This window comes from Choloepus didactylus, chromosome 18, assembly GCF_015220235.1.
Source record: "Choloepus didactylus isolate mChoDid1 chromosome 18, mChoDid1.pri, whole genome shotgun sequence".
Classification (NCBI taxonomy): Eukaryota; Metazoa; Chordata; class Mammalia; order Pilosa; family Megalonychidae; genus Choloepus; species Choloepus didactylus.
Genome location: NC_051324.1, coordinates 55,842,628 through 55,867,784, shown reverse-complemented (window position 1 = coordinate 55,867,784; position 25,157 = coordinate 55,842,628). Strand labels below are relative to the sequence as shown.

At 35.5% G+C, this 25,157-nt stretch overlaps 1 protein-coding gene across 2 annotated transcripts in view; it reads right to left on the bottom strand.

Annotated features, from left to right (window-relative positions):
* The window catches only part of SMURF2 (SMAD specific E3 ubiquitin protein ligase 2), a 158,048-nt gene that overhangs the window by 10,692 nt on the left and 122,199 nt on the right, over window positions 1-25,157 (bottom strand). For both annotated transcript variants that reach the window (XM_037810230.1, XM_037810231.1), the window contains 10 exons: window positions 23,393-23,478; window positions 21,585-21,667; window positions 18,728-18,930; window positions 16,550-16,634; window positions 14,995-15,153; window positions 7,230-7,425; window positions 6,081-6,184; window positions 3,675-3,789; window positions 1,731-1,909; window positions 767-904 (listed from right to left, as the gene is read on the bottom strand). In XM_037810230.1, coding sequence (XP_037666158.1) covers window positions 767-904; window positions 1,731-1,909; window positions 3,675-3,789; window positions 6,081-6,184; window positions 7,230-7,425; window positions 14,995-15,153; window positions 16,550-16,634; window positions 18,728-18,930; window positions 21,585-21,667; window positions 23,393-23,478 — 1,348 coding nt within the window. The remainder of the gene's footprint in view (window positions 1-766; window positions 905-1,730; window positions 1,910-3,674; window positions 3,790-6,080; window positions 6,185-7,229; window positions 7,426-14,994; window positions 15,154-16,549; window positions 16,635-18,727; window positions 18,931-21,584; window positions 21,668-23,392; window positions 23,479-25,157) is intronic.

Genomic DNA, 25,157 nt, shown 5'->3' with positions numbered 1-25,157 from the left:
TTATCTAACTCAATACTTCTAAACTCCTCAATTAACAGGCTATTTTATAAAACTTCAAAAATATTTTCTTATACTTATCCCTTGGACTCAGAATGTACTCATTTGTAAACAGGCTCAGCACTAGTAATACAGCGCCAAAGTACTACTGTGTTGCTACCTGTGACAGCTCACACAGACAGTTCGATGGACCATGCTTTGTACAGCCCCTCACACTGAATTTGGGCTGGCATGTGACTCACTTAAACAAAAAAATGTGGCAGAAATGACATTGGCCGGTTCCAGACTTCCTCAAAGAGAGGACTTTTATGATCTGCAAAGCCGGTCACCCCATAAGAAGTCTTGCTGTGGAGAGGCCATGAATAGAGGGAGACGCTTCTGAAACCACAGGGGAGAACCAAGGAATCCAACCTTGAGTGAGAACTGAGGCCCCAGACAGTGTGATCCCAGTCAAGCCATTGCAGCCAACTGCCAGCTGTTCAAGCCATCCTTGCTGAGGCATCAGATGTGTGAATGTGAAGAGGCTATCTCGGTGTTTCAGCCCTAGCAAGCATAGCATGGAACAGCAATGTGCCATCCCTGTTGTTCCCTGTCCAACTTACTGTCCCCCACAATTGTGATCAATAAAATGGTGGTTGTTTTAAGCCACTAAGTTCTGAGCTAGCCTACGTTGTAGCAATAGTATCATTACCTAAATACTTAAGGGTTTTTCCATATTGCCATTAGAACACTTAAAAATTCCCCGGCTTGATAAGGTAGAATCGTTTACCTGACATATTCCTTTTTATTTTCCTCAGTAACAGGGATGCTTTTGCCATTTGGTTTAAGTTCATGCTGAATAATTTCACCATATGCATTATGTTCAACACAGAAGGTATGGTCTAAGACCCCTGTAATGTCATTCTCACTAGAAAGGAAAGAGAAGAAAAGATACTTAACTGGAAAACCTAAAATTCAGATCCTGTATATGTATTAACTGGTAAAACAGAAAATGAAGATAGTTTTATGATATGACAAATGTAAGACCAGATCCTCGTACTAGTTCTTATACTACCATACCACCTGATTCTCAGGCAGAAAAGTCAAAGAGTTTTAAACTTCATAAACAGGAAATATTCCATATTCTGAGTAATGAGAAAGAGCCCTGACCAAAGCTAGGCTTTGTTAGAACAAACATAGTGAAATTTCAGTTACTTTGGTCATTCAGCTAATAGGCCCTACTTGAATCTGGATATCCTCCAAGTCGCCAAATGCAAGAAGATACCCAATCAGAAAGCTACCTTTGTACTCTGTAAAAATAAGTATCCCCAGTGTATCTTCATAAACTAACAACCTCTTGCAAAACAGAGCTAGTTCTTACAGATACCCTTTTAAAGGTATGGTTTTAGCAATCATCACTTCATTAAATGCAGTGGCAGCAGCAATTTGCTTTTCTAACATATGCAGCATTGGAATAGAACTTCCATCGCCTTGAATGAATCATAATTAGCACTGTCTAAAATAGAGTATACTAGGCTTTTCCTTTTAAAAGTAATAAATAATGCTAACTTTAGGGAATCAAATATATAGGAAAGCAGTAGAAAGAAGAAAAGTCTTATATGGTGTTATCAAATAACCACTGTTAATATTTTCTGTGCATAGTTTTTTTAAGTTAAAAAACATCAGTTTTGTAACATCATTTTTAAAAGCTCAGATTCTAACTATAATAAATAGATATAAGATTTAATACGTACAGTATCCACACTAAACTGTTATGAAGATCGGGATCAACTAACTCCATGTCATCCAAAGTAATTGACTTCCCAAGCAACTGTTTATAAAAAGGTAACGTGAAACCACCATCAATATAGTGTCCATGAAACACAGCCATTCCCATTATTCGTCCAACAAAATGGAAATATGATAAATGTTCCTGAAATTGAAAAGAGTTTATATAAATACTCAAGTTACAAAACTACATCTAGGAAATGTTTAATAAAAATTAAATATTTAAGCAAAATTATTTTTTTAATAACAAGTAGCAAATCTATACTCTAATTTACAACTATTTAAATGGAATAGGCTATCAAAGCTCAATAATCATTAGGGAATGTTTCTATAGGATATACTCAAGATTCTCTACCTCTGTACAAAATAATATATCACATAAGAGTCAATGTCTCTCTCAAAGGGTTTAGTCACTTATAAAATTTCCTTTAGAACTAAGTCCAAACTATAGTCCCACTGGCAACTTCATTAAATTACTACAGAATCTTGCTTTCTAACCCTCCTCTCCTCTGCTGAACCCTGGCTCTGTCACAGAAAAAAGCTTTCAATTCTAAACTTCCAGGCTTTCTTGACCTAGCCAGAAATTGAACCTCAAAACACTGTGGATTTAGGAGCACAAAACTGGTGTCAGACTTTGATTACAGTCCTGATTCTGCCAGTTACTAGCTATGCATACCAGGGCAAATTACTTAACCCTGTAGGATTAACTTTCCACATCTGGCAAAATGGAGATGACGACTAGTATCTAAAAAGGGTCTCTTTAAGAATTAAAATGAGACAATGAAACCCAGGACAATGGAGCCTGGTGTATGGCAAGCACTCAGCTAACATGAGCTGTTATTACTGCACTGGCAGTAATACTAGCTCCCCAAGCAGAACCTTCATCTAAAATCCTTCCTGTGATAAATAACTTCCTACAATGAATCTAACCATTTCTACCATCTTCAGCTCTATTTGGTCTTTCATGATAGATTATTTTCTTAGTTGGGTAGTTGTATTTTTAAATGCTTTTATTTCTCTATTTAACAAGTAATCTTTAAGCTTATCTTTAAAGCTTCCTTGTATCTTAAAAGTAGCTTTTATTCTTTTTCAAAAATAATACATGTTCACTACAAAATATTCAGAAAATGAAAATAAAAAAGAAAATGAAAATCAACCATAATCTAATAATACCTAGAGAAAACAACTGCCAATATATTATAGTATGGAGTCTTTCAGTTATTTACACACATCCATATTTACCAAAATTGTATCATACTAATTTTGTAAACTTTTCACTTAACATTACCATGAACACCATCTTTATATGTCATTAACTATTATTCCACAATATATCATTTTATGGCCATACAGCATGTCCTTAGTAGAAATAACATAACAACAATAAATTAATAGTAGCTAAATTTTGTTGAGTGCTTAATAACATACACCAGGCACTATCCTAAGTGCTTAATGTGCAGGGTCGCATTTAATTGTCACAACTCCACTCTGATTGCATTTATTATTATTAATGATGAAACTGAGGCTTCAGTCAATGTACTTGCTTGCCCAAGGTCAGAAAGCTAATAAATGCAGGACCAGGATATGATCCCCTAATTCCACAATCTATGCTCTTAACCGTTTACATCATTCTGCTTCACATCGTAATTTAATCAACCCCCTTTTGTGGAACACTGTTGCTTCCAAGTGGGGCCACAACAATGACGCAATAAACATCTCTGTGCCCAAACTGTTGCACATATCCATAATCATTTACTTGGGGAAAAATTCTAAAAGAGAAACTGCTGAGTCAGAGGGTATGACTAAGAGAAAGACAAGCAATTCCTATGTAATAAACTACATTGGCATTTAAAGATGAAAAGCATTGTGCGTCCTAAGTTAATTCAAATCATCCTAACTACAAATCATACCGGATTAACTGCAGAATCAGGATTGATCTGCAATGTATAGATATCATCTCTTGAATACTGGAAAAGGCCATAGTACGGATTCAACATTTCATGTGACAAGAGATACAACCATTCCCTAAAAAAAACAAGATATGACAAAGGACTTTTTTTGTTAATGAATACATTTGTATTTAGATTTGCCATTCATTAATCATTTTAGCAAATTTTTAAAATTAATAAAATGAAATAAAGCATTATTTTTAGTTATGTAAGATCACACTGAAAAAATCTACCATGCCCAAAAACATATGAAATTCATGTTTTATTATACTGAAGTCACTTCTCACTCAACCTTGGAGCAATTTCATTATACTTGAGCATCACAGAGTATAAAGGCATTATCCAGAAATACCAACTATTAGATGCTACAGCCAGTCAGTTACTTTTTATTGCTAAACAATTTTGTAATCCATGGTAAATATAAAACGAAGTGAAGAATCTGGTTTTACTTCAAAATGTCCATGTGATCCATATTACCCTGGTACACTTCTACCATGGCAGATTTATAGTTTATATAGATATATTAAGATATATTATATATAGCACTAACTTATTCTCATATTGAACAAGAGTATTTTGTTATTGATGTTGCCTTAGTAAGGAAATTTAATCATCTTTTATTGCATATAACCCTAAAATATTACCATGATAAAAATATAAATGGTCAGAGATTCCAAGGCATCTAGTGAAAGTAAAGAGCACAAGGGCAAGCCTGTGCTTTCAGCATGTTCTATGCCGCATTTTGACTTCAAGTGTACATCCCTGTTTTAAACAGTAATAAATAGTATTACTGCCTCAAACTTATTAAATCCTCTATATTTTCCAAGGTGTAAAAGATAACTTGTTATCCATAACTTGCTGAAATAGAAAAAAATCACTAGTCTACTAGCATTTAGGAGATGTAGTTCTAGTATCAACTCTTGTCATTCCTTAGGGAGAGTTACTTAAATGATACGGTCTGATACAATGGGTTAAATAGATTTAATAATATATTTTTAGCAAATGCAGTAGAATACTATTAATAGCCAGTTAAGGAAAGGTTTAGGTTTCAAAAATCTATGAGATGGAGTCTATATCAAATAACTACCACTTATAAAAGACTTAAACTCTTCTACCCTAGAGATTAAAAAAAAAGTGCTGTCTCCACATAAGCAACCTTGCCAACACACATACAATCACTTGACATGTCCCGTATGCTTTTTGCATGTATGTGTGTTTGTTTAAGGAAAATCCAAATTTTTCTTTTGTTTCCCCAAATGTTTAGAACATGTTTAAGGGCAGAACCCAGCCGTTTTTGGGTACTATTATGAGATAGAAGTTCAAAAAAAAAAAAAGCCCATTGCCACATCCCATTTAGTTTGCCCAAATCCTGACAGCAGTAAGGTTTAAAACAAACAAACAAAAAAAAACCTGACTACTTATGTGACCTTTACAATATAATTATAAATACCTACATGCCAACAGTAAATATTTAACAAGTTTTTCTAATAACCATGCAAAATCTAATTATGAGTAAATAATATGGATTCCACAGAAACTATTAAGTCCTAAGTATGATGTGTAAGAAATCATTTCTGAAAATCCAAATTAAAGAAATCTTCCATTTGCAGGTAATAAAAAAGGTCACAGAATGGGAAAAAAAAAAAAATCAGTGAACATAAAGTAATGCTAAATAACAACTATGGCATTAGTAGAGATGCAAATTAACTTAAGTTGTTTTACATGAGAAGAAGCAGAGAATTATGATGGTCCTTGGAACATTTCAATACAGAAGCTATAATGTTTCAGTTACATTTACGTAAAGTGCATCTTCACACCTAGAAAAAAAAGTCAAATTGATTTATATATGAATGTGTGTATGTGTTTTAAATTCAAACAATATTTGTTTAAGTGTTCTTTTTACCCATGGCATATGAACATTTCCAAATTTACTTCCTATTTGGAACAAGGTTAAAAAGTACAGCAACAGAAGAAAAAGTGAAACACTACTACTCAGTTTAGAGTACATATCAAGTGTCAAGATCGTTTTTGACAATGTAAATCAGAGAGAATAAAATGTACTGAAGGAGAGAGATGAAGAAGAAATAGGGCCTGTAGGTCCTCCCAACAGTCCATTTACGGCTGTGGCTATTTTTTAGAGAAAGTCTCATTGGGATATATGATCCATTAGGGAGTTCCAAAATACTCTAGGGTAGCAGTACTACCCTAACCTCATTATGGACATTTCTAGTAATATATCCTTTCTATTGCAAACCTTAGGGAACATTATACTAGAAAATTAATATCAATGAGAAAGTTACACCACAGGAAGTATCTTAAATCTGAAGTTTAAGGATCCATGTCACTAACTGACAAGCAAGTCTTTACCTGGCAACTCCTCCATAGTCAAGGCCTTCTTCTCCACGAAATTTTATCATTAACCGCTTCCACAAATCTTTGGGTCTCATTTTCATGACCTGTCGATATGATTCCTGAAAACATTTTGAATATACTATTATTACTAAGTGCTTTTAACCTATTATTTAAACTCTCCCTCCCACTCCACCCACAAAACCTTTATTGAAATAATGTGAACTTTTTTTAACAATCAAATCAATGGATAAACTCCACACATTTTAAACTTCATGGAACTTTTAAAAAACTGATATAGCATACTACTACTAAAATCAAGTCATTTGATAAATATTTCATTGTAAGCCAACTAAGTGTGAAACTTCCTATTTTAGTTCCATGAAACAAAGCAGTAATTCCTCTCACATATTAAAACAGAATTTGATAAAAAGGCAAGTTTTTCAAAAACTGGCTGACCTAATTCTAGGTAACAATCATCAGTGGTAAGTAAAGGTAAGAAACAAAAAGAACATAAGTAATCATTAACATGCATCTTCATTAAAGTGACAACTTTATACTATTTTTAAATGCAAATGATTGACTATGAACAAGGGCAGACTAGTCTCAAAGAATGAAGTTTATACTTTAAGGAAAGCAGTATCATGTCCCCAAACAAGTCTTGTCCAAGACTGCTCCAAGTAGGAAAGCCTTGCCTTTGACTTCTGTAACCTATTACAAGAAGAACTCTGAAGCTGATTACTAGGGCTATAATCCAAAGATAAAAGAATATGCCAGAAAAGAAAGATTTCAATAAATTCAAGAGACAGTCTAATAGTAATTAAACAAAATAATTTTCTGATTTAGGAGCCTCTTACCTTTTGGAAGAATTAGAAACTAAGGGATATATATTTGTAGTCTTTTAAAATTTGTTAACTAATATTTCCAATGCAGAGACCAAGTTGAACCAACCAGAACATCTAACACTCTTCATCCCTTTCAAATGCTCATTTTATATATAAAATCTCTTCCATATTATTGCCTTTATTCTCCCCAATCAATAAAGAAGTTAATGAGAACCCTCCAGTTCTAAAGAGATATGAACCCCAAAAAGTATACTCGGAAAAGAGAGAATAAAACACTAAAATTTAATTTTTTCTCTATTTTTAAAATAAGACATTAGTTTACCTCAAAAATCTCTTCCCTGGAAACCTCAATGCGGCAGTGGCCAGCCTGAGGCTGTTGTTGGGAAAGTTCTTGCCGCAAAATTTTTAGTTTCTGAACCAGGTCTCGCTTGTACCTTGGGACTGTCAGACATTCTGTGTCATCGGGGCACAATGATACCACTTGCTGTTGCTGTTGGTCTTTCAATTGATTCTGCCGGCTAGAAGTAAACAGATTTTATTAACAAGGTATTTTAAATAAAAAAGTACTGGTGGCAGAGCGCTAACTCCCATCTTTCCCAGGCCACCACCACTGTAAAACAAATTATCTCCTGTAATATCTCCCTAGGAAAATCAAGCCAGCCTGCATTTGCCTTCTCCTGGGGAAACCCACAATGGACTTTTACTGTGTTCCCTAAGGCTTACGTACAAAGCCTGACCATCTGCCACAGTCTTGTGGCAGAGGACTTGGCTAAGTGGAAAAGTCCCACAAGTTTAACTCTATTTCACTTAACCAGTAACTGTCTTTAAGGTGCAATGTTTCCCCATGCCACAAACGCCAAAGCAACTAATGACTTTCTTGGGATTGTTGGGGCATTGGAAACCTTTGTTCTTCACGTAGCCCAAATATTAAAACTTTTATATTTCTTGATTAGGAAAGGCTATCCCTGGGAATGGAACACCTCCCGATAGGCTGCATTTAAAAAGGCAAAAAGAGCATTAGCACAGGCACAAGCACTGCTGGGTGGAGATCCAGCCCTGCCCTGTGAACTGGATGTAGCCAGCACTAATACTGGCTTTGGGTGGGGTCTGTGGTGATGCAACATTCTAAACCAATGCCCCTTGGCTTTGGTCACCATTATAGAAAGGGGCAGAACTGAGATACAGCCACCTGAAAAAGCAACTGTGTGCTGCACATAATGCCTTATTACAAGTGGAAGGACTCATGCAAAGATGCACAGACACCTTAAAAATGGCCATCCCTATTCAGGGGTGGATAACTGACACAGCTTCTAAGCCACGCTCTGGCAGTGCCCAGCTGAGCACATGGTCCAGATGGCCATGTGGAGAGCCTACTTGCTACAATGCTTTTTCAATACCAGCCCTCTGAATGCAGAAATGCAAGTGATTCTCGGATTGGTGCCCTATATAGAAGATTCAACAGCTAAACTTGCTGCACCTGAGGTAGCTGTTGAACTACCGATAATTGTGGAAAGACATCTGGGACGCCTGCCAAAGACAAAAGGTAACTGTTGCCAGCAGCTAGGGGCCAACACTAGAGAGTGCCCTCCATGCTCCCTGGGTCGACCACATAGGCTACCACACCAGATGGGACTCGTGGACTAGATCAGTCCCCTCTGTTCTCAGGTATGCTTTTACTGCTGTGGACGCGGCTCCAGGACTCTGTTTAGCTTTCCCAGTGGGGAAGGCAAACCAGCGGGCCACCATCAGCTGTGCCACCATCAGCTGTTTAGAAAAGGTATGTGCTTTGTATGGCATACCTAAACAAATAGACAGTGATCAGGGGATCCCTTTAACTGAACAAATGACCCAGGCATGGGCTGTGGACTATAAAATCCCTACAATAAAAAGGTTTTATCAGACCCTAACCTGCCTGAACTCCAAACCTAGAGCTGCAGCCCCAGCTCCTATTGAAATGCTAATGGCAGGACCAATGCAAATCCAAGTTAAAGGGTAAGCAGCTTTACAGCCTAAGTGGGGAAATAGTAACAATTTGTTGTTGCCTGTGCTTCAGACCATACAAAACTGGGAAAATAAGGTCAATTGACCTTGATGCTGACCTATGTAGCCACATTGGTTAGGAATCCTAAATCCCTGGGGAATAGGAGTTATCCCAAATACCGTAATAAGCCAGGGCCTCCTTTTCCCAGGGGGAGCCTTATGCAGGACTATGTGTCTCACTGGTACCTCGTTATCAACCAACAGATCTGTAGCATGTAATTACCCTTTATCGTTCCCCATAAACACCTCCCTGCAATGGGCCTCAGCAGTAACTCATGCCCACAATTGAACCCAATGTTGGGTTTGCATGGACTACCCACCTTTAGGTGATACCAGCCTTTCTTGGACTGTGACCCCTGTGAATTGGACTGCATGGAACATCTTACTGGCCTGGCAGAATTCAGCTATTATCAGTAGACCCCTTGTCTAAATGGTTAAATTCCCTTTCTTGGCCATGGCGGCATCTCTTTGTAAATTTGTTATCTCTTTTGGGGTGGGGGACTTCTAGTGTTCTGTTGTCTATGGATGCAATGTCTGTCCTGTGGTCAATGTCCTTCTGCTACATGGGGGTGCACTGTGGGGGCACAGTGCCTGGGCCCCCTCCTGTCCATAGAGATTTCGCATAGCAGCCTACCTGACCAGAACAGAGGTTAAAAGTCATCAGACCTTCCCAGGGAAGGAAGAAATGTATCCTCAACAAAACACTGAAACTCCCCTCCCCTGATCACTGTGGATAAAAATCTCCACACCCTTGTATCACAAGATCCTGATGACTCTGTCCTCACACCCTCCTTGTACTAACCCTTATACCCATCCCCATACCTCCTGCTTTTGCAGAGCTCTGATTTCCATCTTTTCTGGCCCACAGCTGCTGTGGAACCATAACTCCTGTAAGTAAGTCCTATTAAACTCACGTCTAACTCTAGAAAAAAAAGTACTGGAGATGTATATTTTTAAATAGCATCATATTTCATATAAAACAAGTTTAGCTATATCATTTTCCAAGTCAAGTTGTATCAGTTTCTTATGTGCTTGGCTTGTCTGACAATGATAAACCACTTCCAATGTTTATTTCTCTTAGTACATACGATTTTATGATATTGAATAATCGAGTATCATTCATAAAGTTTATAGCTGCTGAGAGCAAATTTCTCAAATACCATTTCTCATTTCCTCCATGTGGTTGACCTTCACCCATTTTAAAATTCAGTCATATGCCAAACATTTGTGCCTGTCTGCTGTCTAGAGTCTATATAAATGTCCTGTCTGGAAGGACAAAGAGGAGTCTAAACTGGCAGCTTGGCAGGATCCTCTTCTATACCTGCTATAGCCTAGATCACAAAAATGTGGGGAATAAACAAGCATAAAGTCTAGACGCTTTATAAAGTGACTAAATGCAAATACATGGTTTACTAACATAAGAAAATAATCTCCCAAGCACACCAGAAACATGATGATGGTGATGATGATGATAAAAAAGACACATTTCCCAGATATATTTGTATTCTTCTGGCACAAAATATTAAATACTTTACATAATAAATGTTAAATATTGCATCTAAGAATCTTTTTTTAAAGAACACTATGACATAATGAACTAGTTAATTTCAGTAAGTTGTCAGGAAATGAAAAGTTTGCTAACTCCAACTGATGTCTGTGCAGTCATTGAGAGATACAATTGGAGTTTACAATTAATGTTACGTATAACACAGAAGAGCACAGCCTCCTAACCTAAAGGTAAAAGAACAATGATTGCTGTGATAAAATAAAATAAAAAATAACTTTCATTTCTCTAACAGATCACCCACACATACAATGATTCTTACATAACTGGTCATGTTTTATATCTAAAACAATACTATTCTTAGAAATAACCACACAGAGAAAATACAGCTTTGATGAAAATTATTAATCATTATTAACTATTCTTTCAAACATTATAATAAAGCTGTTGTGAAATAGTAACCCCAAACAAAATGAAAAAAAAATAATAAAAATACTCGTAAGAAAGAGATGAAGAGAGGAAGGAGTAGCAACAAACAAGATAAGACTGAACAAAGGTCTATGAATACTGAAACTTTTTATAATTATATATGTATTTTTGGATGCTGGGTGTTGGAATGGCTGGAAAGAGGTAAATGACATGGTGGAACTATAGTCTATAGCATCCCTTAGGATTTGCTCTGTAAGCTGCTCGTTCAATTGCGCCTTGAAGGTCTGCACCTTTCTGTATATATCTTGTATTGCCTAATAAGGAAAGAACTGAAATTGTGGAACTGTAACCCAAAACAATTTTTTAAACCATCTATATGACTGCTTGTTAAGAAGTACATCGAGATATGACACCTTTCTGTATGAATGCTATATTTTACAATAATGAAAATGCCTGAAGTTGTGGAACTGTGACCCATGACATTCTTTAAGATTTGCTCTCTAACTACCTGTGAAATTGTACATTGAAAGTTATCACTGTTATGTATATATGTTAAAGTTCACAATTTAAAAAAATAAAAAAAAAGAAAAATATTCCATAAGCAATTGGATAATACTATGCAAAAACAAAAAAGGAACTTGGATATATCTTGAACCAGACACAAAAATTAACTCAAAATGGATCACAGATCTCAAGGTAAAACCAAAAGCCATAAAACATCTAAACGCAGAAGAAAATTTTTATGACCTGGATTAGGCAATGATTTCTTACATAACACCAAAGGCACACACAATGAAAGAACAAATGGATAAACTGAACATTAAAATTTAAAAGAAAACTTCTGCTTGTCAAAAAACACTGTTAAGAGAATGAAAACAAAAGCCACAGACTGGGAGAAAGTCTTTGCAAAACAAATCTGATGAAAGACTTGTATCCAGGGGATCTAAAAATTACTCTCAAAACCCAACAACAACAAAAAAAAACAAAAAACAACTCAATCATCTTGGAAAACAGTCTGGCAGTTTTTAAAAATGTCAAACATAAACTTAGCATATGATTCAGCCATTCCACTACTAGGAATTTATTTGCCAAAGAGAAATGAGAGCATGTGTCCAAACGAAGACTTGTACGTAAATGTTCATAATAGCTTTATTAGTCATAGCCAAAAACTGGAAAAAAACTAAATATCCATCAACAGGTGTATGGATAATTGTGGTATATCCATATGATGGACTACTACCCAGCATGAATAGAAATGAAACTACTGATAAATGCAGCAGGGATAACTCTCAAACTAATTATGTTCACTAAAAGAAAACAAGAAAAGATCACATACTATATGATTCCATTCTAAAACCTCTAGAAAATGCAAACTAATCTGCAGTGACAGACAGCAGATCACAGTGGGGTAGAAGCTCCCAGGGAAAAGGGCAGAAAGGAAGGATTAAAAAAGGGGCAAGAGGAACTTTTGGGGATGATGGATATTTTTACTATCTTGATTGTGGCACCGATTTCACAGGTATATGTCAAAACTTATCAAATTATACACTTTAAATATGCAGTTTATTAATGTCAATTATATTTTTTAAAAATCCAGGAGACATTAAACTCATTCACAAAGACCTGTCTGAAAACCTAAGGCCTGCAAATAGGAAAGAGGGTTTAAAGTAGAAGGATATAACGTGTGAAACTTGGGTGGATGGGAAAGTTGAATATTAATCTTTTAAGGTGTTTTGCTTTTGCTATTGTTAACACTTGTCTTTGTCTTGATGGTAAAATGCCAAAAAATGATCTGGTCCTTGTTGCTTTTTTCTCTACTCCCCCCATCCCAGCCACTCCTCTACAGTGACTTCTGCCTACTGCCAGGCATATAGCAGTGTCTGTCTTGGCCAGTCATAATGCCTTTCCTACAAAGACTGGCCTATGTCTTCTAAGATTTAGTCGAATTGCATGCTCATCTCTACTGTCCTCTGTCCAATCAGCAGTCCAGGGGAGAAGCTTCTGCATCTTCGGAGCTTCTGCTAAACCAACCTAATTCATCCAAATCACTCAAAACCACCATTTCTGACTCAAGGTTCCGTAAGTGGAACCTAATCAGCTTCCCTGGCCCGGTCTCTTGCCTGGGTTGTGTCTCAGGCATACGTTCCATGTCCCCTTGAGGTCGCCCTTAAGTTGTGTGGTCACCAGGTAGCTTGGAGTTGGAGGAACCAAGGGCCAAGGAACAACAGCCAGGGTCCCGGCGTCTTGTAGGACCTGACCTTGGCTAAGTCAGGTCTCAGATCTTCCAGTGGACTGGTATGAAATTGGCAGCCAGTCTATTCTAGAACTCCCTGTCCCCTTTGCCAGGACTGGAGCAGGAAAGGGGTGTGCCTTCCAAGAGAAAACAGCCCTTTTCCCTCCCACCATCACTCCTTGTGGCTCCAAATTTAAAAATGAACTTCCTGATGGTCAAAGTCCTTTAGAACCAGTGGGCTATGGGGGTGGAAGCTCCTGCATTCCTAGAGAAAGGTATAAAGAAGCCCAGGCTGTGAAAGTGCTTTGCGGCTGACACCCCATGTCTGCCACGTTTCCCAGCTCAGGAAGGAGAATTGGGAAGATGAGGCTTGGAGTGGGGGGGGAATCCAAGAGGAGGCTGTGGCTTGGTTGAAGGCGATTGGTTTAGTGCTGTAATTGTCTCATTTTATACACACACACACACACACACACACACACACACACATATACACACACACCTCTGGGAGTAAATATTTTAAATAAATGACATCATTTTTTACTCTGGAAAAAAAACAGTTGAAGGACAAAACTGACAGCAAAAAATTCTACTGGGATGGAGTCAGCCTTCCTGGAACTATTTCTGATGCACTCCGGGGGAAAAATCCAAATACCCCCCTAAAGCAGGCTGTCTTCTGTTCTTCAGGTATGTTGGGGTGCAAAGGGGTATATAAGGACCAATGTCTGTGCTAGCCAGGGAATGAGGGGATGCCAGGGAACGAAGAGATTCTATCAAGCAATCAAATTATTTTCTTGAGACTAAGTGAACCTAATAAAGCAAAGACTTGAATTATAAATACCTTGGTATATATTATCCATAATCATCATTTAAAAAAAAATTTTTTTAAAGCCTCCTTTAAAAGTGTAAGACAGAAGATCTTCCTGCAACAGCAGGCAAAGAAAGGGAAACAAATAATTAGTGTTAAAGGTATCAAAAATGAGGAAGGGGGGACTTCCACAGTCAGGCTGTCTGGGCTCCAATTCCAGCTCCACGACTTTTTATGTTCATTTGGACAAATTACTTAAATGCTTGAGGCCTCATTTTTCTCATTGGTGAGCTGAAGGTAACCTAGGACAGTAATGAGGATGAAAATGGGATAGTGGATGTGAGTGCTTAACCAGCACTTAGATCACAGAAGGCACACAGTAAATGTTAGTTATTATAACTATTAGTACTATAGTTAGTGTATTTATTTTAAAAATCTATATAGCATGCTTTTCAAGCAAGGGAAAGGAAAACACTGACTAAAAATGATTTCTTAGAAGAATATATTTCCTTGGCAAAGTTTTATTGAACCATAAAGACACTGTTTTGCAAGAGCTTAACAACATTATACCCAGTCATTGATGGATTATATGTTGAGGCCCTTTGAGGAGAATAATGCTAGTGATACTGAAGAAGGGATTCAAGTAAGAGGAAAGGACTGGGTGAGATTAATCCATCTGCATAAGAAAGGAGATTACTTTTAAGTCAAACAGGAAGTTCAAACCATAAGTGCTATTAAAGTATTAGCCATTAATTAATATAAGTAGTTGTGTTGCAATGGCAAAGCAAAATTAGCCTGTTCAGCCTCTATTTCTTCTGTTGAACTGTTGCCTCTGTAACAAGCTCACTTTGGGGGCCTTGATACATACCCTTTTCCTGACATTTCAGGACAGGTTCCTACTTAAGTGTGGGGTTAGGATTACTGATGCATCACAGTAAAATCTGTCATAGCCTTATATAAAACTTGGCTCAACAAAAGTAATTTATAATTGAAGAGAGCATACATTCTATCATATTTCTCACAAAAAGCATCTATTGTCTTCTCTCACATTTAATGTATTTTTTTTAGGAACTTACTTTAAAACTAAATGCAAGTTAGCAGAGAGCCGAGGGTCTGTAAACTGTGTTGTTCTGTTGTTATGGTCAACAAAATAAACTCTGCCTGTTGCTGTATTACGGATCTCCCATCCAGGAGGCAGTGGACCAAGTTCTTCACAATTGATGTTGCTAAGATCCCTGCAAAAACAAATATAAAATGAAAAATACCTCATTTCTGGGTCTCCTGAGCCAAACGAGTAAATGACACAGAACAATTCCATGAAGTCTGAGAAAATGTATTGTTTCAGAAACTTGAGATATTCAGCTGCAATCTTTAATTCCCAATTGGTTTATAACAAGCGCACATATTCAAAACACAATCCATAAATGGCTCAGAAAAACTTATCACTTAGCCTGCATGGTTACTAAGTTAGTTCCCGGGGCTTTACTATAATACAGTTTTTAAATTAACATAAAAGTTAATTTATGTTCTTTTGCCAAAAGAAGTTGTACTTCAGTATTTATTTTGACAGAAAATATTATTTTAGATGTGTCAGTGATATAAGGAATTTAAAAAAAAGATATGATATCAATTTTTTAAATATTTTGGAACACAGAGACTAAGAAAAACAATCCAGAGCATCATTTCATTAAGCTCGTCTTCAAAATTGGTACCAATATTCACTTGAAATATTCTTAAGCCTTTACAGAAACCCCTTACTCAATAGTGGAAAATTGACATGTTTTCTTAGATATAAGAGCATGTTACGAATTCTCATTAGCTATACAACAAAGTAAAATATTTTCCTTAAAATCGTTTTATTTATAAATAGAGTATCAAATGCAGAGGTTATCAAAGCAACCCAAGATCAGCAAGTCACATCAGTTTTTGATTCAAATACATGATTTTTTACTAGTACAGCTTTGAGTATAAGTTTAGGCAGAGAAGGATCTCCTGACTCTCTGGATTTTTTTTTTTTTTTTTTTTTTTTTTTTGTGGTGGGGAGGAGAGATATTATTTTAATATAAAAAGTATCCTTATCTTACAAAAGTAGATGTGCATCTTACAAAGTTGTATGCATGTGATTTAGAACTCAAGTTTTGTTTTCCTTTGCTTCAACTGGCTGACTTGGCACTTTGCATCTATTCATTAGAAAATAACTCAAAATGTCTAAGTAGTGTTCGAAAAACTTATTTGATACTAAAATGTATCAAAAGTTATGTTAAACTATTAAACTGATTTGTGTGTCATTCCACCTTCTTGAAATTAAAAGATAACTGACAGTTTGGTTTGTACATGCTCTCAACAATGCCTGCAGTTCAAAGAACCCCTAGTCTATACATACAAGTTTTGGCATTTAAAAGAAATTGTTTTGTATACTACACACACACTCACGCGCACACACACACAGGACTCCAGAGTGGGATTACAGAGAAGTAGGTAGGACTTTTTACTAAATGTCCAACTAAAATGACCACCAGAGGTGACATTTTATATAAACTATTCTTAGACGTTAAAGATTAAATACTCAAAGAAATCTTAGGCAAAATGGATATTCAAATGGTTTGAAGTGTACTTAAAATATGCTCTTACCTAGGCACTCGTGGATCATGCCATGTGCTCACACCAGTCTGAGTATGTAAGAAATACACCTGACCTTGCTGGGTTGTCCTCTGTTCTGTAAAAATAATAACACATATTCAGAATGTTCAAATCAAAGAAAGTTATAGGCACTAGGGGGACACTATAAGGAAAATTTCTCCAAATTACAAATTTACTTTATTATAAAAAATTGCTGTATAAATTATTTGTTCTGAATTCAGAACCCATTTTTCCCTGGAAACAATCATATAAATGGGGATAAGGTTCACAGGCCAACCAAACTTATAATGTGGCTCAAATACTAAACGTGTTGCAATGGAAGATAGAAAACAAGATCATCACAATACCAATAATTAAACAAGAGATGAAGAAATGATCTTTCATTTGACTTAAATGTGGAGAATAAAAGAAGGCTCAGAGGAAGAGGCTGGCTGAATCAGGATATTCTGAGGGGACTTCAGAAACTTCTGAAGGGTTTAGAAGCTGATAGTTACTTTTTATTATGCCTAATTTTATACCCAAACTTATTTTTCTCCTTTCTTGACAGAGGTCTATTCTCAAGACAACATTTGGGTTCAAACAGAAACAAAAAAGATGGTATACAGGAGAGCACTGTTAATCATAAACAGGCAAAGATGGGAAAATAACCTACTTAGAAAAAAAGAGTAAAGAGGATGTGTGCATACTAAAGAGAAAAAAGCCAAAGATAAAATTAATTAAAAGAAGGAATCTGTAAAAGGGTTTCCTCAATGGTGTTTTCCAATCTTTTTTTTTTTTAAAGCAACAGAACCTTTGTTCTTTAAACAAAATCTTATCGGAAATTCTAATACATAAAATAATAAAATTACTGTTTGTATTTATTAGTATAAATTTAAATTCCTTATAAGCCTAAAAAATTAATCAATCTAAACTATAAATTTTTTAAAATTATAAACATAAAAATGTTTAAAGTAAATTAAAGAGGGCAGTTGCAGTAAATTCAACCTTATTAGCGTCTTCATTTCTATGTTTTGGTTGTACAGAATTTTCTTAACACAAATCACACAAATATAAAAGCATAACCATGCCCACTCCAAACAGCTTGCCTTATGATCACAAAGAGAAACAGTAGAAGATACCTTATTCTAAGGTCTGAATACTAACAACAACAGCTAAAACAGTGTTTTCCATGCAAGACACCATATCTGGCACCTCATATTAAATTATATACCATTTATCTCTTGTAACAAACCTACATGGTTAGCACTGTTACTTCTCCCATTTTATAGACAAGAAAACTGAGGCTCAGAAAGGTTAAGGATTGGACCCAGTGTCACACAACGAACATGTGACAAAGCCAAGACATGAACCCAGGTCTGTATGCCTCCTAAGCCCAAGATCTAATCACTGTGCTTTATTATAAAGTTAACCTATGCAACACAAGACAGGTGGTGGGCAAACTGGTGGGGGTTTTTTTCTCATTACTTTAAGAGTTAAAGTTGTTTAAAATAAAATTAGAATCATGAATTTGTAGAAGTTATAAACAAATATTCTAGAATAAAATTAAAATACAAGTTAGATCAGGTGATTCCCAATGTTGGTCATTAGGTGTCACCGTCAGCCCACAATAGTTTATCTATAGCATTGAGAGGGCAAAGATTTAAGGAACTCTGGATAAATAATTTAGAATAATCCAAAATCAGATTTGGTTAAATCATTTAGATACTCCAATATTACAGACATACAAATATAATTTATAAATACCTTCATTAATATGCCTTTCAAATTATTTTTAAATACTGCTCAGAAAATTACATTGTAGGTCAGGCTTGAGATTACTAACAATACCATCTTGCCATTTCTTATAAAATGCCTATTTACAAAGAAGTCTCTTATTGTTTCATATGCTCCTCATAATTACTGTGATAACGGGAATTATTATTCACCTCTTATTTTATTATAAAGATGCAAAAAGACAGAGGTTAAACAACTATTTCATGGTCAAACTACTGGTTAGGTAGTCTTTTACCAGTTCAGACTTTTCAAAGTTGGAAGGTTTTATATTTACTTTCATTTTCATGCAGAATCCCTAAACTCACATTAATCAATTTTTTTTTAAGTTGAATTTCTGGCTTTCTTAGAAAGCTGAAATTAGCAAACCACAGTTTATTTTTCCTATGATTTGCATACCATAGCCTTCTGGTAGGTCTGGAGGAGTATGTAAATGTGTTCTACTCATGTAATTTCCTGTGTCGGTTGTGACCTGACTCTCCTTTCTGCCAGCCTGGGATCTGAAGTCTGTCACATGTTGCACCATTGTTCCACTAATTGGAGTGTTCTCATCAACAAAGCAGCTAAGAGGTCTGCCAGGACTAGAATATTCTGATGCCGGCCTATTGAAAAGGAACGAGATTAAAAAAAATTACTCAATTCAAATAGCAAAAGTAGAGTTCTCTAGACAAGTGTATAACTGCAGTAAACAATCACTTCTGTAAGAAAATGGAATGATTAATACAAAAATAATGATTTCAAGAACTCTGAGTAAAAGTAAGTCTGACCAAAGAAACTCAAGTGATAAGCATGGGCATGTTGTCAATTATGTATTTAGACAATTTTATATTAGTTTTAATTATATCTTATATAAAATCCATACATGTTTGTAGATGTGAGAACTGGCTTTCAAAGCCCCATTTGATCTAGCTACAGTCTCCCTCTCAGATGTGATTTCACACCACTTGCCCTCCACACCCTTTCATTCTTCCTGTTCTTTGAACTTCCCAAGATCATTCTACCTTTAGTCCTTGGTAGCTCTTCCTTCCACCTGGATTTGCCCTTTTCTCCATTCTTCCTAAACCTGGCTCCTTTTGTCAAGCAAATCATGGTTTTAAGCTTAAATGCTGCCTCCAAAGAGGTCTTTCCCCACCCTCGCAATCAAAACTCAGTCATTCAATAGCCCATCGCCTTAGTTTCTCATATCACTGGTATTTTTCTTGTTATTTACACGCTTGTTTTTGTTTATCTCCCCCAACTAGAATATTATTGAGAGAAGGGAGTCTGCCTAGTTGTTCCCAAATATATCTCCAGCACCTAGAACAGTGTCCTGGCATTCTTAAGAAGAGCTCTATAAATATTTCTTGAGTGAATAAAGGAAGAAGATAGTTTGTTCAAAGAGCTTCTGGTCCAATGTAAGTCTTCTTCCGAAATAAAAGGAAAATTAAGAGTGCTTTTTTAAACCAACATTTACAAAACAACAATGTTATACATGTGGAAACTGAAGTCAATTTATCAGTTAAATGAGTTAGAAAGAAAAGGACCTTACTAAAGCACTGACAAACACTTTCATTATACTCAGATATAATAAAAATGGGTAATTCAATTTCAATAAAATCCTTGGCAGTTTAATACTAGAAATGTAACTCTCATATCAACATATTTTTAAGTGCATCAGGAGCTAAGCTTTTACCCTGAGAATCATAATACAGTAGAGAAAACGTTTGTGATTCAATGAATTAAGCAATTTAATCCCCAATAATGTAAGTATAGCTATTGGCAAGAATTTGATATTCTATGCCTGGTGTCAGTTCTGCTCAGGAAAAAATAAAACAAACACAGAGCAGAGGTGGCAAAGAATTTTTTTTAAGTAAGACAAAAGAAATAAGCCACTTAATGTATTCCATCTCCAGGTACTTAAAAAGCATCTTCTTGCACTTTCGCAAAAAATTATCTTGTATCCCATGTGGTTTACACATTAAGCTCCAAAAAGAAAATGACCTACATTTCCTCTCTGCCTGTTTTCATTGTCGTAGCACAAATCTGCTCAGAGTGCCTGGAACACATTTAGAGAACTGAAATGATGGCTGTTACCACCACTCTGAACACTCTTCATCAACTTCTTCCTACTCAACTAAATCCTACATACTTCAAGATTTAGTTCAGAGAGTTTTTCTTCAGAAGTTCTACCATCCCTTTCCTCCAAGTTAGGTGCCTCTCCCATACAGTGCCAGAGAACCTGATTCTTATCAGTCACAAATCTTACTGGTCACGATAAAATATAATAATCCTCCTAAACGACTGAAAGAATGGAAGACCATGTATATATATTTTGTTACAGTCATCAATAATGGACTTGAACTCAAACTTAAAAAAAGAAAAGAAAAAAAAAAGTTGAGATTCACAGAAAAAAGATGACTTCTCAACTCATTCATTTAATTTATTCAAAATATATTTACTGAGTAGCAAGCCAGGCCCTAGAGCTATAATAATAGGATAATGTGGCAAACAATCCTTATTGATTATTATTTTTAAAAAATAATAATGGCACCTGCTATAAGAGTTACTGGTCTACAGCCATACAAAATGTGCTCGTTGGATATATTACGTCCCCCACAGAAGTCATGATCTTTTAATCCAATCTTGTGGGATATTTGGATTAGGTTGTTTCCATGGAGGTGTGACTCACCCAACTGTGGGTGAAACCTTTTGATTAGATTATTTCCATGGAGGTGTGGCTCTGCCCATTCAGGGTGGGTCTGAATTAGATCACTGGAGACCTTTAAGAGGCTCAGGAAGAGAGAGAGAAGTGGAGCCAGAGCTGACAGAGATGCTTAGAGATGCTTGGAGTTGCAGACAAAAGGACATTTAGAGATGCTAAGCTAAGAGATGAAGCCCAGAGTTTGCCCCGGAAAAGCTTAGAGAGAACACCCCAGGAGAAAGAAGCAAGGTGGCACAGGAGCTGAGAGAGGTGAAACACAATCGGGACCAGCAAACACCAGCTGACAGGTGGTGCCTTCCCAGATGACAGACGTGTTCCAGACACCACTGGCCTTTCTTCAGTGAAGGTATCCTCTTGTTGATGCCTTAGTTTGGATACGTTTATGGCTGTAGAACTGTAAATAAACCCCTTTATAAAGGCAAACCATTTCTGGTATTTGCATAATGACAGCATTAGCAAACCAGAAACATAACCAGAAAAGAAATCTAATAAAGCTGACATAAACAGGAACTTTGGGAGGGCAAACAGTGCAGACTATAGGCCTTATGTTTTTACCGTGTTGGGCGCTCCCACTGTGTTGTTCGTGTTATGTGGTTTAGATACTGATTCTTCCAGAGGCAGTTCGCCTTTCTTCCCATCTTTAATGAAATATCAAGAGAGCGGGCATTAATAGGAAGCTGGGATATAGAATGTTTTGAGTGCAATTACCAAACCAGGAAGAAGTACATGCTGTTTTGAATCAGGAATGCCAAAGTGAAAAATCAATTCATAGAATGCAGGTTTTCCTTCCCCAACTTACTATAGAACTATATATTTTATGGAATTCTGAAGCTTCTAAAATATTTACAATGAAGTGTGACTAACACAGGCATATCTCACTTTATTGTGCTTTGCAGACATTGCATTTTTTTACAAATGGAAGGTTTGTGGTAACCATGCATGGACCAAAGTCTACAGTGCCATTTTTCCAAAAGCATGTGTGCACTTCATGTCTGTGGTCACATTTTAATTAAGGTATGTACATTGTTTTTTTAGACATAATGCTACTGCACATTTACTAGACATAAGTATAGTATAAGCACATTTAATAGACATTAGTATAGTGTAAACATAACTTTCATATATATATATAAATTTTATATGCACCGAGAAACCAAAAAAATTCATGCGATATTTGCTTTATTGCAGTGGTCTGGACCCAAACCCACAATATCTCTGAGGTATGCCTGTATTCTTCTATCAGTCAAACTCTGATAATCTTTCAATAATTTCAATTCTCAAATTATAGTAATTTCCCCAGAATTTGGTGAAATAATGGCTACCCCAAGATAATTACTCTTTTTTAAAAACCAAATTTCACTAGAAAAATATGTAGCAGGAAATTTTAAAAATCATTTAGTCAACACCAACTAATTTTTTAAAAAATCAAGAATACCACTTCTCCCTATAAACCATACAATTTACATAAAGAAAAATAAGCAAATGACTATATAAATGTAGTGTTAATATTTCCACTAAAAGGCAGAGGTTGGGGGCCTTAAAAATTAGAAAATCAAGAGATTCTAGGGGGAAAGTAATTACTGCGTACAATGATGTACTCAGTTTTTTTAACCAATAAAATGAACGAGAGTAAACAATAGCAGCAGAAAACAATGACTATTTATTAAGCGCTCACTAGTGTGCAAGACATTGTGCTAAGTGCTTTACATGAATGCTTTCATTGAATCCTACAATTTACGGGTGCAGGTTGTATTATCATCATCCCCTTTTATAAATGGACATAGACTGACGCATACAGAAGTTAAGTTCATTGATCAAGGGCATAAAGATAGTAAGCAGTAGAATAAGAAACCAAGTGGTCTAATTCCAGAATCACATGCTATATTCTGCCTTCCAAAATGCTATGAGAATTAAATGATAGAATGTATTTAAATCGCTTACAAATCAGATCTGACACATAAATACTCAATAAATGTTACTATATTAAATCTTTATCTATCCCTTTAAATAAAGCAATGTTTCAAATATACCACTTTTATGCCCTTTCAAATAACCCAAGCAAAAAAGTCTCTCTTCAAAACACATAGATATCATTTACAAAAGAGTTGTTATAATTGTCAAGAAATTTCATTTGTCTCCTAATCAAAACTCTTAACCAAATTTAACATATCTAATTCACGGCTTATTTACAAATGTTATGACAAAATCCTTCACTATTTTCCACAAAGAATGAAACCTAGATTCTAGAATTGGTCACGGCAAATTTTCTAAAGTTAAATGTACAATAAACACCAATTTACTTCTCATTATTTAAAGGATAGTAATCTACATATAACTCAAATGATTTAGTAATATTAGCTTACCCATCTGGTAATCATTATCAAACAACAACGACTGCAGTCCACAACTTGTCCTCCTGTTCCTATTCGGTCTCTAGACTGAAGACTTACTATTAAACAACAGAAACTTACTAAGATTCATAGAACTGGAAAGAATTATACTCTAAAACACATATCCTTAGAAGACATATGGCTTAGCTTCTTTTAACACTTTAGACCGAACTCTCTGGTTTCTACTAAAATCTGTAATTTCTTTTCCATGAGATTTTTCAAATTTTAAAGGTTTTTCTACACTTTAATTGGGATCATAGAAGAGAGCATAATCCTTTTTTCCCTACAGTAATGGGGGCAATGCAAGGTCACTCTAACGCTTAAGAAGTATATTCATGCACAGAGGGAATTAAAAAAAATAAAGTTCACATACCAATTTGAGTTTAACTCTTGACAGTCTGACCATCTTAAAAATATATAACTGGGATTCTGGCAATAAGGGCAATCTTGGGACTGCATGAGTTTTAACAGTATGTCATCATCCCACGTGGTATAAAACTACCACCATAAACTTAGAAGCAGGAATGGTGAATGCTAGACCCAGCTCTGCCAACTAGCTTTGTACTGTGACCTGGAATAAAACACTTAAACTTATTGAGGTTTAGATAATCCCAATCAGAAAAATGAGGAAGTTAGGCTAAATGAGATCCCTGATGTCTTCTTGGCTGTCTTAGTATCCTTTAATTGTTTTAATCAACTCTCCCCAAAAATAAAAGAGGTATAGCCAAACATGACCATAACCCAACTTATTAAAGAATAAAAACCCAACGTATTAAAGAATTATAAAGTATGACATTTTAGGTCCCTTTGTCCAAGGAAGGGTCCTCAAAATTCTGAAATCTTCAAACTCTGTAAAAAAAAATTTTTTAATTACAAACTCATCACAGAGCTCCTTATAGGAGAGAACACTGTAACATACCTTCTCATTGAATGTAACAAACGGTTATGAAAACGTACAACAAAATTGTATTAAATCCACTTTAGGAAAAAAAAACAAGTGGAAATGCTTACCTAAATATAAGCACAATAGAAACAATGTGTTTTCTCGCTAGCATTGTTTTGAATAATATTAGGGTTCAATGCTAAAGGATTTTCATGGGCATCAAGTTACATTTCCAAAATGCTGTACTCCAAAACACCTAAGCAATTGTTAGGTAAGCTTGTGTTTTTAAATGGCATAATTCTAACAATATTTTAAAAGAAATACCACATTTATCATAACACTGTTTAAAAACAGCAAAACATTTAAAACAACCTAAATATCCAAGAAAAGGGACTAAGTTAAATTAATTATATGCCCACCATGGACATACAACAAAAGTACTGTAGAAATGAATTCATGGACCAAAAAAAAATAATAATAAAGAAATTTTATGATAGACTAGAACAGGGGTTATTAAAAAATAAACAAAAAACTACATGTTATAATCTCACTTTTCAAAAACAGGTGTGCAAAGTGATGACAACAATGGTTTATTACAAGTATTCTTTAGATTGTCTATGTTTGAATGTTTGATTTTATTTTGTAACAGCAACAACAAAACCTCACAAGGGGTTTAAAAAAAAAAAAGCTAAATAACAGTTTTAAGTGCAAGGGAAAAGTCTGTGTATCCCTTAAATCAATAATCTCAATTTGAGAGATTTTTTTCAAGCTAACAATCAAAAAAAAAAAAAAAAATGGATAAAGCTAAGCATACAAAATGTTTGCAAGTGACAGTGTTATAACAGCAAAAAGCAA